This window comes from Crotalus tigris, unplaced genomic scaffold (assembly GCF_016545835.1).
Source record: "Crotalus tigris isolate CLP2741 ecotype Arizona unplaced genomic scaffold, ASM1654583v1 scf7180000022411.5474196:2289641, whole genome shotgun sequence".
In the NCBI taxonomy this organism is placed as follows: Eukaryota; Metazoa; Chordata; class Lepidosauria; order Squamata; family Viperidae; genus Crotalus; species Crotalus tigris.
This window is the reverse complement of record NW_024099112.1, coordinates 736,772-752,955: the sequence shown is the minus strand read 5'-3', so window position 1 is coordinate 752,955 and position 16,184 is coordinate 736,772. Positions and strand designations below refer to the sequence as shown.

The window sequence follows — 16,184 nt, the reverse complement described above, 5'->3', positions numbered from 1 at the left end:
ACACGGTTCCATGGTTGGGAATTTAAGGTCCATGACTGCGGGAAGAGTTAGGAGCGGCAGCCGTAGGCATCCCGAGTCATCAAAATAAATCCAGCTCCTTTAAATGCGACATCCTGAGGATAAGGAAGAGGGCCGAGCAAAGCGAGCGGCGTAACGCGAACAGCGCAAAACTTTCAAAATCCCTCCCTCCCTCCGTCCCCTCCCCTCCCCCCCGCCTTCCAAAGGAAATGTCACGCTCATACGTACTTCCGGTTGAGAGCGAGCGTCGAGGGTAGAAAGAACTTCTTTAGCACGGCAGCGGGGAATGTTGTCAAGGCGCGTGCGTGTTGGATGGGATGAATGTCGGGTTTTCGGGCGTGAGTTTTTTAACACGGCCGGAAGTGTCCAGAGAGACTTGAGCGGAGCGTTCGATTTCTCTCTCCCCTCACTCCCGGCGAGCGCTATGGAACCGGGCGCTTGAGGGCGGAGCGGCTGCCTTTACCCCAGACATGTCAGCCGGTCATCTCGATGCAGGTAAGCGCCGAGGGGTCCTCTGCCCGCTGACTACACCCCAGAAGCCGTGGGCCGTCTTTGCTTTGTCGGGCCCTGCATCGCCGGGCTCTGACCTCTGCGCCGCATTCTGGCCTTTTCTTTTCTTCTGGGATTGGAGGCCTTGAGGTCGAATGCCTTTTCTGGAAGATGAATCCTGGCGAAAGACTCCTGGCCTGGGCGTCCCTTCACTTCCCCGGGGCTGCCGCTTCATGGCGCTGAGGCTCCGGGATGTGCTTGAGATGGGGAAGCGGCGACTCCTGGCGTGCACGGGTGGGGCCGCTACTCGGGAAAAGTGCTCCCTGCGGGAAATGAGCCAGTCTTCTCATGAACTTAGGGCGCGGGAAGCTGGAGCTAGGCCGTGTCTGAGCCGAGCACTTTCCATTCCGAATCATTCCCACCTCAGCGATTTCAGTAAACGATTGCACTCGGGTTGGTTGCAGCTACTCGGAGCAAGCAACCTGTAGAGCAGGCTGAGCGACGAGGAGCGAACTATGGGCTCGGTACTCAGCCCAAGCATACGTAAGATGAGAAAGATAATCAAATGCCCTCCAGATGGTTTGGACTTCACCTCCCATCAGTCCCGCTTAGCCTAGCGAATAGCAAAGGATTGTGGGAGTTGTTCAAACTATCCGGAGGAACCAGGTTCCTGCATTTGGGGTAAGCGGTTTTTAATCAGGCATGTCTTTCGCTTTCCCTCGTTTATAGGTGGGGCTGTTGCTAATGTATTTTTTTAAGGATATTTCCAACACAACACAATGTATTGGCTAATTGAAATAGCATTAAGAATGATGTTCTTATTTACTCTCTGCCCTGAATATATTAGTTGCTATTTTAATATTTTTCCAAAGTTTATAAAAAAAATATACAGTTTTAGTTTAGGATTATATTAAATACAGGGTGCAAGAAGTTCTGCAAAACACTGTAAATGATAAGAGGAAATGATAAGTATGGGGGAAAACATATCCTTCCCTAGTGCACTACCGTACTTAGCTTACTGGAACAGCTTTAGTTTATCATTAGATCTACTTGTGTTACTTTCCTCCAAATCTTGTAAAAATTTAAGTCATTCTGAAGTTAACCATAGAACTTATATGAAAAGGCTTCTATGTTTTGCCCACAGCAGGTGGCAGCACCTAGCTGATCTTAGCTGATCTCAAAAAAACCAATTGGACTTGATTAGTACTTGGATAAGAGACCACTAGGAAACTCCAGGGCTATAGAGTAGACTAGGGAATTTAAAAAAAATCATCCTTAAAGATGATAATGGAAATCCCCTTTTATTCTGTTGTAAAGAAAGCCACATGAACATATTCCCATAGCATCACAAGTCAAACTTAACCCGAGGAAGTCTCTTTTTGTTGCTGTTTCTTATTTTATATCCTGTCTAAGGGTAAGCAGGCATGAATTCACTGAATTCCTGATTTTCCCTATAAGTTGGTTTGAACTGTTTCAGTGAGAGTGCTCCATTCTTGTCCTCTGTGAACATCATGTATTCTATTCAGGTATTGATCTGATATTTGTACTCTGTAAAGTCTCCAAATTCCATTAATTCAAAAGGATGATGTCTAACGTATTCCTTATATCTTTTTAAAAACTTTCAGAAGTATTTATCACTATTTCCTGATTTAGAATCTTGGGGCTTCTATTTGCTGCATCTATTATTTAGAGAGTGTGTCTTCTCAGCATCTCTACCATAGTACTGACTGATATTTTATACTTAACACAAAAGGCCCTAGAATTATATGATGAACATCTTAAACCAGACATGTCAAACTGTCTGCCCGTGGGCCGGATGTGTCACGCCAAAACCACGCCCGCCCCATTGCCAGCAATAGGGAAAAAGTTCCGATACGTTGCGCGACATCACGTGACATCGTGAGTTTGACATGCCTGTCTTACACAGTCACTGATGTCATGTTCCTCTTATACTGATTCTTAAATCTTTGTAGCTAGATTTGTTTACTGGCTTTCTAGCTATAATTTAGTATTTTCTGAAGTGCAGCCTATTTTGCTGAAAACTTGTAGGCAACTATAGTTTAAGAATATACAACTGTATTTCTGTGTTAAAGCAATGTAATTATATGGATTTCTGATACATATATGAATTAACCCAAAAATAAGCTTATTGAAGATTATATAAAAATTTGCCATATAAGAATATATAATTGAACATCATACTATTTCATTTCATGGACCAACTTGCAGAGAAAAAAAATATGCGAATCCCGAATGAATGGTGATAAAAGAGGCTTTTTTGCATGTATGGGTCAAACAGTGTAGTTATAAACTTAACGCCATCTGAATTTTTTTATCCAGAACTTAATAATCCTTGGATAAGTTGATGTATGTTTCTTTTTTAAATTTTTAAATATATATTTAATCTTTTAAGATTTCAAAGTGATTTGCAAATTTTTTCTGTTTCCCTATTGGTTTTGCAACAAGGTTTTGATGAAAATTTGGGCTGAGGGTTGACTGTGCCATGGCTCATAGTACTAAATAGAGATTGGATATTGTTTTTTCCGGAACTAATCTAACATTAAAACTGGATTCTTATAGTACATAGAAGCATTGTTTGTTGTAGTTCAACCTGCAATATTTTCTTTTGAGCCTAGAGATTTAATACTTGAAAATATTTCTCTATTGATAAAAGCATCTGTGCAGTTTCTGGATTTGGCAGTACTGAAATTTTGTTCACTATCATTAGAATAAAAAGCAGTAAGAAGCAAGGTGTATATGTGGAAGAGTCGTGGTGGCACAGTGGTTAGAATGCAGTACTGCAGACTAACTCACTGCTCACTCCAGGAGTTCAATTCTGAACCATTCAAGGTTGACTCAGCCTTCCATTCTTCTGAGGTTGGTAAAATGAGGACTCAAATTGTTGGGGGCAATATGCTGATTCTGTAAGCAGCTTACAAAACACTGTGAAGCAGTATATAAGTCAGAGGTCCCCAACCTTTTGGGCACCAGGGACCGGTTCTATGGAGAAAGGTTTTTCCACGGACCGAAGAATGTGTAGTTTTGTGTGCTGCTTGCATCCCATGGATGAAGCTTTGCTTGTTTGTGTGGACCGATTGCTGGCATCCTGCGGTCCGGTACTGGTCCATGGACGGGGGTTGGGGACCCCTGATATAAGTCTAAGTGCTATTGCTATATTGGTCTTCCATTTATGAGATGGAGAAGGAGAAAAATTATATGATCGCTAGGAGTCAAAAACTTGATAGCACATAATCTGTGAAATGATCTGTCCCCCCCACTGAATTATGTATATATCCCCAGATACCCTCTTGGGTTGTGACTATGCATGCTCCCTTTTATCTTGGGGAGATGATTGGTTTTTGGTAAATATATAGCAGGAGTTAAGATCTGTGGGTCACCAAATATTACTGAGTGATGAAGGATGCTAGCGGTGCAGCAATATTTGGATGACCATAAGTACTTATTCCCTTGCATAAAACTGTGCATTGTGTACAGTATGGGCTAATCACATTTTAAAAGAAAAAAGGTGACACGATAAAATCCAGTCGAGTCCTATCTTTATTTTCTTCTACCTAATGGGTAGAATCTTTTCATGGTTAAATATATAACCTAACCTAGTAGATATATCCTAGGAGAATGTGGGGGGTGGCACCCTGAACTCTTTCCCCTCCCCCATCTAGCTTGAGATTGTGCAGTCTCTTGATTTGACTTCTCCCTGATGGAATGTACTCCCTGGGAAAGCTCTGTCTACCAAAACTCTTCACTGCTCCTCCAGGTGCACAGTCCATCACACCAGGTGCTATCTAGCTCTTCATGTTCTTGATCTGCTGTTAGAAGTCTGTTACTGTGATGGTGATTGGTTTCTGTTCTGGAAAATTACTGTGCTCTGCTCTGAAGTCCTACAGCCACTTTATACTGGTGTTATGTGTCTTCTCTTTCTCCCATATGTTCTTCCAGTACTATTCTGCTGTTGGTACCTCTGTGGCTACTGTGTTTTTGCACTGCAGTTGGGAGTACATCTTGGATGGTTCTTTGGAGAACAGAGCATTTATCTTCTTGACCTCTGCTTCTTTAATATATCTCCTTAGCCTGATAGCCAGTGCTATGAGCCTTTGTCCAGCAGTCTCTAGACTCCAGATACACTTGTATTTTTTCAGTAACCATGTCTTATCCTTAATCTTCATATCCTTCTGTAATTCCACCAGCTGCCTAACCTCTCTGAGTTGCATTAGCTTTTTTAAAAATTTCCTTTTATGAAGCTTATATAGCTGTAATTTTGAAGGCCACAAACATTCTGCTGTCCAGGCAAACTATTGTCCAATTTCCTTTTTAAATATTAATGCCAAAATTTGGCAGTGAATCTTGTCACATAGATTACAGACACCATTACATTTCATTGTTGATTCTAAACAGCCTGGTTTTGAAAAAGAGCAACAAACCTTTGATATATTGGCACTAGTTTTTCTTTATAGAAAATTGAAATAATCAGGTCTTGTTGGATGTAAACAAAGCCTTGTACATATTTCAGTGAAAATTTTTGGATTATATCTTGGCCAAACATGGTTTTTCTTCCTTATTAATTGGATTAAAATGTGATATTTTAATTATTTGGTCAGGGTCAGTACAAAAGGAATTATTTCCTCATCAAGATACTTCTTTGAATCTTCAAGAATGACAATTATCTTCTTGTATAATTAGGTACTGATAAGCTATATTGGGCATAAAAGTGGTTGGAGTCGAGAGCAAACTTTTTTAATTATGAAAATTATATATCCAAATACATTAATAATATATTAATGGTTGGTTTGCTTACATCATCAGATTACCGAATTAACTAGAGGAAGTCTCATTTATCCTGCAAGCTCAGATATATCAATGGAAATTTACAAATACTATTTTACTTGATGTTTCGATTCATTTAAATACCTTGGAATAATTATCTCAAATAATTTGGTTTGCAAACATAAATATATCTAAATTCTTATCTCATATTGATTTAAATAAATACAGTAGTTAAAATTCTAGTCAGTTTATAGGGAAAATATCACTTCAAGACTGATATATATAGAGATTCCCATGTTACTACCTAAGGCTTTTTAAGAAGATTGATAAGTTATTAAAGTTTTTACGGGAAGCACAAACCCCTAGATTTTCTTTATCCAAACTAGATCTATCATATAAACTCAAATGGGACTTTACATTTCCTATTTTTTAGTTTTAACATTGAGCATATATTTTGACCTCTATTTCAATGGCATCCAAGAGATCAAGTTGAAAAACCACTCTGTGCACAATTTGGAAGTTTTTATGTGATTCCTCTGATATCTTTTCAAGATGTAATTCTTTTTTAGTCAAATTTCAATTTTATTTTTCATCACTGAAAGCTGCAAATTATACTTGGAAAATGTTGGTATTAGTGAATGAATGAATAAATGAAACCTGATTATGATAACTAGTAAAGAAAGTAAAGATGGGTAAAAGGTAATATATATCCATATGTTTATAACCTTACTCTAAGCTGTATGCATTTAGGCAAGTGAATTAAGTGAATAAATGTAACATAACATAACATAAAAACAAGAATGAGCTTAACGTCCCAGATAACCACAATGAGATGGTCACTGACCTTGAACCAGACATCCTAGAATGTGAAGTGAAATGGGCCTTAGAAAATCTGAGCAACAACAAAGCTAGTGGAGGTGACAGTATTCCAGCTGAGCTATTCAACATCTTAAAAGACGATGCAGTAAAAGTGCTACACTCAATTTGCCAGCAAATTTGGAAAACTCAACAGTGGCCACAGGATTGGAAAAGGTCAGTTTACATTCCAATTCCAAAGAAAGGCAATGTCAAAGAATGTTCAAACTATCGCACCATTGCACTCATTTCACATGCTAGTAAAGTTGTGTTTAAAATCCTACAAGCTAGACTCCAGCAGTATGTGGATCGAGAACTACCAGAAGTACAGGCAGGATTTCGAAGAGGCAGAGGAACTAGAGATCAAATTGCCAACATACGCTGGATCATGGAGAAAGCTAGGGAGTTCCATAAAAACATCTACTTCTGCTTCATTGACTATGCAAAAGCCTTTGATTGTGTGGATCACAACAAATTGTGGCAAGTTCTTAAAGAGATGGGAGTACCAGACCATCTCATTTGTCTCCTGAGAAACCTATATGCGGGTCAAGAAGCAACAGTGAGAACCGAACACGGAACCACTGATTGGTTCAAAATTGGAAAAGGAGTCCCGCAAGGCTGTATACTGTCACCCTGCCTATTTAACTTATATGCAGAGCACATCATGAGAAAGGCAGGGCTAGATGAATCAAAAGTTGGAATTAAGATTGCCGGGAGAAATATCAACAACCTAAGATATGCAGATGATACCACTCTAATGGCAGAAAGTGAAGAGGAACTAAAGAGCCTCTTGATGTGGGTGAAGAAGGAGAGTGCAAAAGTTGGCTTTAAACTCAACATTAAGAAAACCAAAATCATGGCATCCGGCCCTCTCAATTCCTGGCAAATAGATGGGGAAGAAATGGAGGTAGTGACAGATTTTATTTTTCTGGGCTCCAAGAACACCTCAGATGGGGACTGCAGCCAAGAAATTAAAAGACGCTTGCTCCTGGGGAGGAAAGCTATGGCAAATCTAGACAGCATACTAAAAAGAAGAGACATCACCCTGCCAACAAAAGTGCGTATAGTCCAGGCCATGGTTTTCCCAGTTGCAATGTATGGCTGTGAAAGTTTGACCATAAGAAAGGCTGAGCGCAAAAGAATTGAGGCCTTTGAACTATGGTGCTGGAGAAGACTCCTGTGAGTCCCTTGGACTGCAAGGCGTTCAAACCGGTCAGTCCTAGAAGAGATCAACCCCGACTGCTCTTTAGAAGGCCAGATCCTGAAGTTGAAACTCAAATACTTTGGCCACCTAATGAGAAGGAAGGACTCACTGGAGAAGGGCCTAATGCTTGGAAAGATTGAGGGCAATAGAAGAATGGGACGACAGAGAATGAGATGGCTGGATGGAGTCACTGAAGCAGTAGGTGTGAACTTAAATGGACTCCAGAAGATGGTAGAGGACAGGAAGACCTGGAGGAATGTTGTCCATGGGGTCACGATGGGTCGGACACGACTTCGCAATTAACAACAACAACAACAACATAAAATTGTAGACACAGAGCTCCTAAAACCTATAAAGCTAATTTAAATAATTAAACCTATTACCTGTGAAACTGCCTGCTTTATTTACAACTTTATAATCATTAGATGCACTTGAAAGGATAAGTAAGAAGAAAGAAGGTAATGATATTAATTATTGTTATAATGTACGATATTTTGGTTTTGTAAGCCAGTTGGTTTTGTTTTCTATAAGGTCCTTGTATAACACTAAAATGTCAAAATATACAATTAAATAAACATTTAGTTGCACTTTTGGATGACTTCTGGCAGGGGTGGGATGGGGGTAGTGCATCCATCTTGGCTGTACTAGACCTCTTGGAGGTCTTCAATGCTATTGACCATGGTAACTTTCTGGATCAACTCCATAGAGTAGGCGCATGTGACACTGTATTGTGCTGCTACTGCTATTTTTCCTTTCTGTGGGGCAGATGCAAATTGGAGTTGATTGGTAATGAGACATTCCACCCTTGGCCTCTCTTATGAGGCTGCTGCAGGGGTCATACTCTCTCTGCTTCTGTTTAATATTTGCATGAAGCTGGTGGGTAAGATAATCCATCACTATGGGGTGAAGTGTCATCAGTCTGGCAAAGTAAACAAGGCTAATGATATCCTGTCTTGGTACCTGGAGTCTGTGCATTTTGAATGGGGAACAGTAGGCTTTAACTAAATCCTAGCAACATTGAGTGGTTTGAGGTTTTGGAGCCTTCTGAATCCCAGACTTTATTATCTTTGGTAATGGACGGGATTGTACTGCCGAAGGAGACCCAATGTGCAATCTGGGGGTCCTTCTGGACTCACAACTCCTGCTCAGAAATAAGTGGCAGTTATGACTAGGAGGGCCTTTGCACATCTTTAGTAAAAGACAAAATATTTATACGATCTGAAGAGAAACCAGAGTATGCCCTTTGCATATCTTTGTGTGGTGCATCAGTTGGGCCAGTCCTGTATTGTGAGGCTCTGTTCATCATTACTCATGTTATGCTTACTTCCTGAATAGACTATTTTAATATGCTCTACATGGAGCTGCCTTTGAAAAGCATCAGAAACTTCAACTGGTACAAAATGCAGTGGCATGGAGGGTTATGTGAGCTACATTCATTGCCACTTTGCTTTTGGGTGCAATTCAAGGCTCTGGTTCTGACCTTTAAAGCCCTACATGGCATGAGGCCCAGTTATTTGAATTACTGCTTTTCCCTGATAATATTTACACATCTCATCAGATCTTGAAGAAAGGGAATGTCATGGGTCCTATCTGCTAAAGCAGTGGTTCTCAACCTGTGGGTCGGGACTCCATTTGGGGTCAAACAACCATTTCACGAGGGTCGCCGAACAACGGAGGCCGCCATTTTTTTCCCTTTTCCTTAGCTGTGCTACTCCCTTTTATTCTATTGGCTTTTGAAAGCCAATAGAATAGACTCTCTTGAATAGAGTCTAATTCTATTGGCTTTCAAAAGCCAATAGGAATTGTCCAGGCTGTCTCTGCCCTGCTGAGCCCACCAAAAGTTCCATTCTGCAAACGGTGCTGCACCAGTTGACTAGTCCTCGACTTACGACCGGTTGTCCTCGACTTATGACCGGTTGGGGGGTCGCGGCATTAAAAAGGTTGAGAACCACTGTGCTAAAGGGTTCCATCTGATATGACCCAGGCCTTTTCTATCAAAGTACCAACCCTCTGGATCACTATTTCCCCCTGAGGTGAGATTAGCCCTAATCCTAATGGCATTTAAGAAATACCTAAAAATATTGGTTTCTTTTTTTTCAAAAGCTTTGGAGATCCCAGGGAAATGGAAGTCTATAAGATGATTACACTATATGCAGGATGCTAATGTATGCTCCTGTTGTATTATTTATATTTGGGTTTGTTTTAATTATTTTAATTGGTTTTATTGTAGGCCACCATTTGTGAGATGGGCTATATACTATAAATCTTATAAACAAACTATTGATTTAATGGTGTGCCCCAGTTGCTTTAGCAGCCACTGAAAGTTGTGCATTACAATATTATTGGCATTAAAATGTCATTTTAAAGTGTGTAATATATACTTTATAGGCAACCAAAGATGCACATTTGCTATGTGCAAGGACATTAAAATAAATAGTACATTTAACCCGCAATTACAGATGAGTTATTTAGAAACTTAAGGACTATTATGATCTGGCTGTTTCAATTAAGTTTTTAATGCTTATTAATACTTCACAGTTTTTTAAAAATGTGATCTCAAATTTATTGTGTGGAAGCATAAAATTATGGAGGGAGGCATTTATATAATATAGTCTTGCCCTATTCTGTTTTGGTTTAGTATTTATATGTTTGTTAATTTGATTATTGAAGGTTTGTTATTTATTTAGAGAGTGGTTAAGGCATCAGGCTAGAAACTGGGAAACTGGGGGTTCTTGTCTTACCTTAGGTACAAAGCCAGCTGGGTGACCTTGGGCGAGTCACTTTCTTTCAGCCATAGGAAGGGTGTTATGGCAAACACTTTTGAAAAACCTTGCCAAGAAAACTTCAGTAACTTGTTCAGTTAGTCTTTGAGAATTGGACATGATTAAATGGAAGAAAAAAACTGAATTAGGAACAGTAACATGATTAAAGACAATGTGATTTTGTATTATATACCAAACATTTGGAATTTATCATGTGAAGAACTATGAGCATGAGTTTTTAAATTACTCTTTTAAAATGGAAAGACAGTGCCATCCCCGTTTAAAACCTTTGTTGTTGTTGTTAATTGCAAAGTCATGTCCGACCCATCGCGACCCCATGGACAACGTTCCTCCAGGTCTTCCTGTCCTCTACCATCTTCTAGAGTCCATATAAGTTCACGCCTACTGCTTCAGTGACTCCATCCAGCTACCTCATTCTCTGTCGTCCCCTTCTTCTATTGCCCTCAATCTTTCCCAGCATCAGGCTCTTCTCCAGTGAGTCCTTCCTTCTCATTAGGTGGCCAAAGTATTTGAGTTTCAACTTCAGGATCTGGCCTTCTAAAGAGCAGTCAGGGTTGATCTCTTCTAAGACTGACTGGTTTGAACGCCTTGCAGTCCAAGGGACTTGCAGGAGTCTTCTCTAGCACCATAGTTCAAAGGTTTAAAACCTTACATGGATGATATATATTTACTTTCTACTTATTAACTGGACCTTTATCTATGTAATTGAAAACTTGATCAATGTTATGTGGCCAAAGTTTAATATTATATTTAGAAACTGACTTTTTGTAAACTAAATAACAAAAACTAAATATCTATACATAGATTCTTCTGTGTTGCAGTGGTATTATCTTTTTGACATGAAGTGAAATCATACTGGAAGTTTTTAAGAAGAGACTGGACAGCCATTTTTCCGACATGGTGTAGGGTTTCCTGCCTGAGCAGGGGGTTGGATTAGATGACCTCCAAGGTCCCTTCCAACTTTACTACTACTACTATTATTATTATTATATTAATTCTCTCAAGTTTAAAGACCATTTAGCACTTTTATTTCTTTAATTTCTTTGGGGCTCATTTTTCTTCATTTCATTTTTGTTCCTTGGGTATTTTTTTTAAACCAATAATGATTGTGCATTGCGTTTTTAATTTTTGGAGTGCAGTATATGGCCTAGGGAACTCTGTTTATTGGACAGATTATATAATAAATGGCCTATTTTGTGATTACCAATAACACATCTTTGCAAAAGAGCATACCCAGGCAGGTTTGTTTTTTAATCCAGTATTTATGGTATGAAATCCCAAGTTTTCAGTGTTTGTGTTAGCAGGTACAACTCCTTGCTACTTCAGTTATGATACAAAAAGATAAACAGTGAGATTATCTAGTATTTGTGGAGAGTTTAAGTTCCTGGTATTTAAACCAGTATTTGCTGTATGGAATAAACCAAAATTTAGAAGCACTCTTCAGATAGGTAAAGAGTACTCTAACTATAAACTCCCCAAACTCTGGGTTGTGCTTTCTGGTGTGTAGTGGGCAGCAGCCTCTTTACTTTTACGTTGCTGGCCATTCCCTCTCTCCATTCACACAGAAATCAGGAGGCAGCAGGTGCCTGGAATCTTTCCAAAAGACATTGGCTGACTAGGGTCAGTTCTATTGCTTCTGAAAGCTACATGAACAATCAGCCGCTGCTCCTGCTTCCTCCAACTGAATTGCCACTCCAGTTCCAAGCCTTGATCATTTTAGTTTCAGTAAGATGGAGCAGGATTGTGGTAGAAACTGGATAGAGGTGTGAGGATAATGAGTGAGGTGCACTTTGTGGTAGAATATAAAATATCTTTTCTTTATCTTTCAGAAGACCAAGTTACTAAATTTATGCAATAGACAAAGCTATAGCTTGCTGAATAATAATAAATAAATCACCATTATGGTCATTAAGCTATAAACCATGTTTTGCTGAAAGAAACTGCAGCAGTTTAGGTGATCACATATTATGCTAAACTAAAACTCAACAAACTACACCACAGTGTGCAACTCAGTGCAGTGTGTTTAAAAACAAACAAGGAATGATTGGCAAACAGTGCAGAAGTGGCACAAATCAGGCAAATTGTTGATCAACTGCCATAGCATTCTCTATTGTCTGGTGCTGAACCTTAGCTTCAATTAGCAGCCACTTGGTTTAAATTCACATCTGAATATTCTTTATGAATCACTGGTCTGTGTTAGGAACAGTGTTAACCCAGATAAAATCTAGTTGAGGAAAAATATTGTAGTGGTTTGGTTTCCACAAAATACTGAAACATGGAAGTACAATATATTATAACTTACCATTGTATGAACCAAATCACAATATCAAATACCAAATTACCAAAGACATTCCTTCAACTAAATGCTGTACACGTAACGTATATCATATACCATATCAAAAAATATATCTTATAAATATGAAAACTTTGGGGTTTTTTCCTTAAAGTACCTGATTTAATTTGATATACTACTATATAGTAATGTTAAGTAGGATGCAGAAAGATATAGCATACAGTCTTTTAAAAAAAAAGATTTGAAATCTTGAATTCTTTTGCAAAGTTTTAAAGTGTGACAGGCAGAATGAAGTTGTATAAATGGAATTGTATGAGGAAGAGAAAGCTAAACCAAATCTTGGATGGGAGAGATAAACTAGTTCTAGAAAGTGAGTTAAAATGGATGCAATGATTTTAAAACTCCAAAACTGCTGACTTGAGATTATAATTATAACTATTTCTCATTGGCTCAAGCTCTGCAGAGCCAGGAATGAGAAATGCAAATGGATCTTATGATGATAATGATGTATATACAATTCTGTCTTAAAAGCACAGATGTTTTATAATGTGACCAAGGACTGCACCAACAAAAGGTATCTTTGTTAGTCCCCGTGATCTGGATTTGAATTACCAAGGAAAAAATGTTGATTCATGAAGATTAAGGTGTCAGAAACATAGCTGGGATGGGTTCACATACTACAGATGTGTAATTGCTTCTTGATCTTTTAAGCAGTGGCAGAAATTTTATTCCATTTTCTTCTCCAGGAAATAAAAATTGACTCTTTAGGAAGTTAATAGGAGAGAAGGAAATCCTTTTGAATATATCAGTTTCCTGTTTAGTGTGACTTTCCTTCATTTGCATATCACTTACATAATCTTATTGCAATTGTTCTTTGCAACTTTTCCTTTTGTGCTGAGCTAGACATTCTCTTATATAAATATATTCCAGAGGAAAAATTTGAATGAATAAGCTTAATGATCTCTATTATAGGCTGTTTGACCATGTCTAGTAAGCTACGTATTCATACTGAACAGAAGAAATTTTTCTTGAATTAAAATGCTTATATGTATATCTATGTCTATCTCTATATTTATATCTTTATTTGTTTGTGTTCAGTGCTCTGTTTTTTTTAAAAAAACAAAAGCATTACACAGGAGATTGGACTTCATAATACATAAGATTTTTAAAAATAATATGTTTAGCTTCATGCTTCCCTTTTTCAAATATTTTGATGAAATTCTACACTTACATTTTTTCCATATGCAAGTCTTAGAATTTACCAAAGAAGGCACATCCATAAACTATATTATTTGTGTAATATATTAGTTGCATTTTCATATTTAAATTGGAAATATAGTTATAATCCTGATATATATTAAACATAACTATGCTTAATTTACAATATATCCCGAAGTATGTTTTTCTTGATGTTTCTTGAATATGGGGAATTGTCATCTGTGAGAGTGATTCATAGAAATGTAAGACATGGAAGGTAAGGTATAAACTTGGTTTACACAGCATGCTTAAACATAGTTTATTGAATAAATCACACGGGGTAGCTTTGCAGTGTTTTAACTCACTGAATAAACTAGGCCACAGATTCTTTTTATCATGAGTATCCATTCCATTGACTATAATGGTTATAACGTGACTGAAGGACACTGCAAAAGTTTTAAATGCAGGCATTTGTCATAAAGTTAGTTTTGGCAACATTATAGCTTTGAATGGTTGCTGAAAGAGCAGTTGCTAAGGGAGAACTCTGTGTGTGTGTGTGTGTGTGTGTGTGTGTGTATGTGTATATACATACATACATACATACATACATACATACATACATAGAGAGAGATGCTCTTCAGCCATCAGAACTGCGTAAGTTCTACTGTATTTGCATAAATACTTAAATATAGTTGTAAATGGATTACATGTCTTCAGTGGATATTTTCATCTGAATCCTGAATAATAAAATGCAGGCATTATTCCTGCTGTAATAAACTTACTTATTTATGCTGATCATAGCATAAACCTTATTCTAAGTTTTGCTCTACCTGCACCAGCTTTTGAATAAAAGTGCTCTTTTGGGATTGATATTCCTGTAATATATGCTCTGCAGATCTCAATACTGTATTTGAATAATTTTTATAAATCCTCCACCCACTGTATCCACTTAGAGTTGAAAATCACAGGATGTGTCTGTGCATCTTTCCCCTTCATTTTGTAATTGTTTGTCTCAAGAGTAATAAAGTAATATGTGTGGGCATAAACAAGCTAAAAGAGCTGTCTGTGTGCTTTAAAAATTTGAAAAATATGTTAACTGTAAGAGAAATGATAATATTATGTAAAGCAAATAAACCTTGAAATTCCAAATAAACCAGGCAAATGGTTGTCATATAAACTAAAAAAAATGATATTGAAATCTCAATAGAAGATGGATAATGGCTATGCAAAAAGGATTTTATCAGTATTACCCTAATTTGTATAAAGGACATGACATTTATGTAGAAAAAATGAATGAATATCTAAAAAAGGATTACAAACAAAGACAAATTATGAATGGACCTATAACTATAAGGGAAATCTCTGAAGCTATAAAAGAAAGATTAAACCAGGAAAAGTGCCTGGACCAGATGGATTTTATTGTGTCTTTATTATAAATGTTTTGAGCATGAACTTTTACAACTTCTACAAAAGATGATGAATTCTATCCTATAAGATGTCAGGATTTGGGAAGAAGCTTTAGTACCTAAAGTCTTTACAAAAGCTATGGGCCAATATTGGTATTGATTAAGTTTTTCACAACATTTCTAGTTGGTAGATTGAAGAATTTATTCTCCAGGGCCATTGTGGGTTTTTAACAAAAAAGAAGAGCAAAGAACATTAGAGCTGTGCCGAATATTTTATGGTGTTTTTTGCCTTTGTGGAGCCAGGGTGGGCGTGACCTGCGCATGATGCATCCAGCTCGCAGGCCGCCAGTTTGACACCTCTGATCTAAAAGAATGTTCTTTAGTCTCAAAAGTTTGCTGTTGTTTCAATAATAAAATAAATAGGAGGAATGGATAAAAAAATATCAACTGAATAGTCCATGCTATTTTATTAATATTGGTTCTAATTCCTTTTTGAGTAATTTTATGGGTTGCACCAATCCTTTTTATTCACAATCGTATACAATAATAAATAATATTAATTCTGTTTTCTTTCATTTTAGGTACAGTATACTCTGCAGTATAAAGGCATTATGTACTCAGAGTGGAGGTCTCTACATCTTGTAATTCAAAATGATAAAGGTCACACCAGCGTACTTCACAGTTATCCTGAAAATGTGGGAAGGGAGGTGGCAAATGCTGTTGTCCGTCCTCTTGGCCAAATCTTGAATTTGTCTGGAAATGAAAGCTTACTAAAAACTGACAAAGAAGTAAGTATCCATCTGCCCAAGTTTCAATTCCACTTTCTGTGTATGTCAGTAACGTTGTTTCTCGAATTCAAAAATAACAGTGCTGAGAAACAGACATTGTTATGCATTCTGACAGAATGTATTCCACAATGAATCTATAGCAGCAGCAAAGTATCATTTGGATGGTGAGACAGTGAAATAGATATTGTCCCTAATGTGATGTAGATTTGTAACTAAATCTCTTGTTCTATTATCTTGACGGGATCTGTGCCCAATAACATATTACAGGCAGTCCTCAAATTATGAACATTTGTTCAGCGGTCATCTGAAGTTACAACAGTGCTGAACAAATAGTTCTTACTACCAAGTCCCTGAATGTAAGGATGTTGC

At 37.8% G+C, this 16,184-nt stretch overlaps 2 protein-coding genes across 8 annotated transcripts in view; one reads left to right on the top strand and one right to left on the bottom strand.

Moving 5' to 3' along the window:
- The window catches only part of NDRG3 (NDRG family member 3), a 56,970-nt gene extending 56,593 nt beyond the window's left edge, over nt 1–377 (bottom strand). The window contains exon 1 of the mRNA XM_039319148.1: nt 247–377. The gene's annotated coding sequence lies outside the window, so the exon portion shown is untranslated. The remainder of the gene's footprint in view (nt 1–246) is intronic.
- A 5-nt stretch (nt 378–382) lies between these two features.
- Nucleotides 383–16,184, top strand: part of RALGAPB (Ral GTPase activating protein non-catalytic subunit beta) — a 70,547-nt gene continuing 54,745 nt past the window's right edge. For all 7 annotated transcript variants that reach the window (XM_039319146.1, XM_039319145.1, XM_039319144.1 and 4 more), the window contains exons 1-2: nt 383–513; nt 15,609–15,815. In XM_039319146.1, coding sequence (XP_039175080.1) covers nt 508–513; nt 15,609–15,815 — 213 coding nt within the window. In that variant the 5' untranslated portion in view covers nt 383–507. The remainder of the gene's footprint in view (nt 514–15,608; nt 15,816–16,184) is intronic.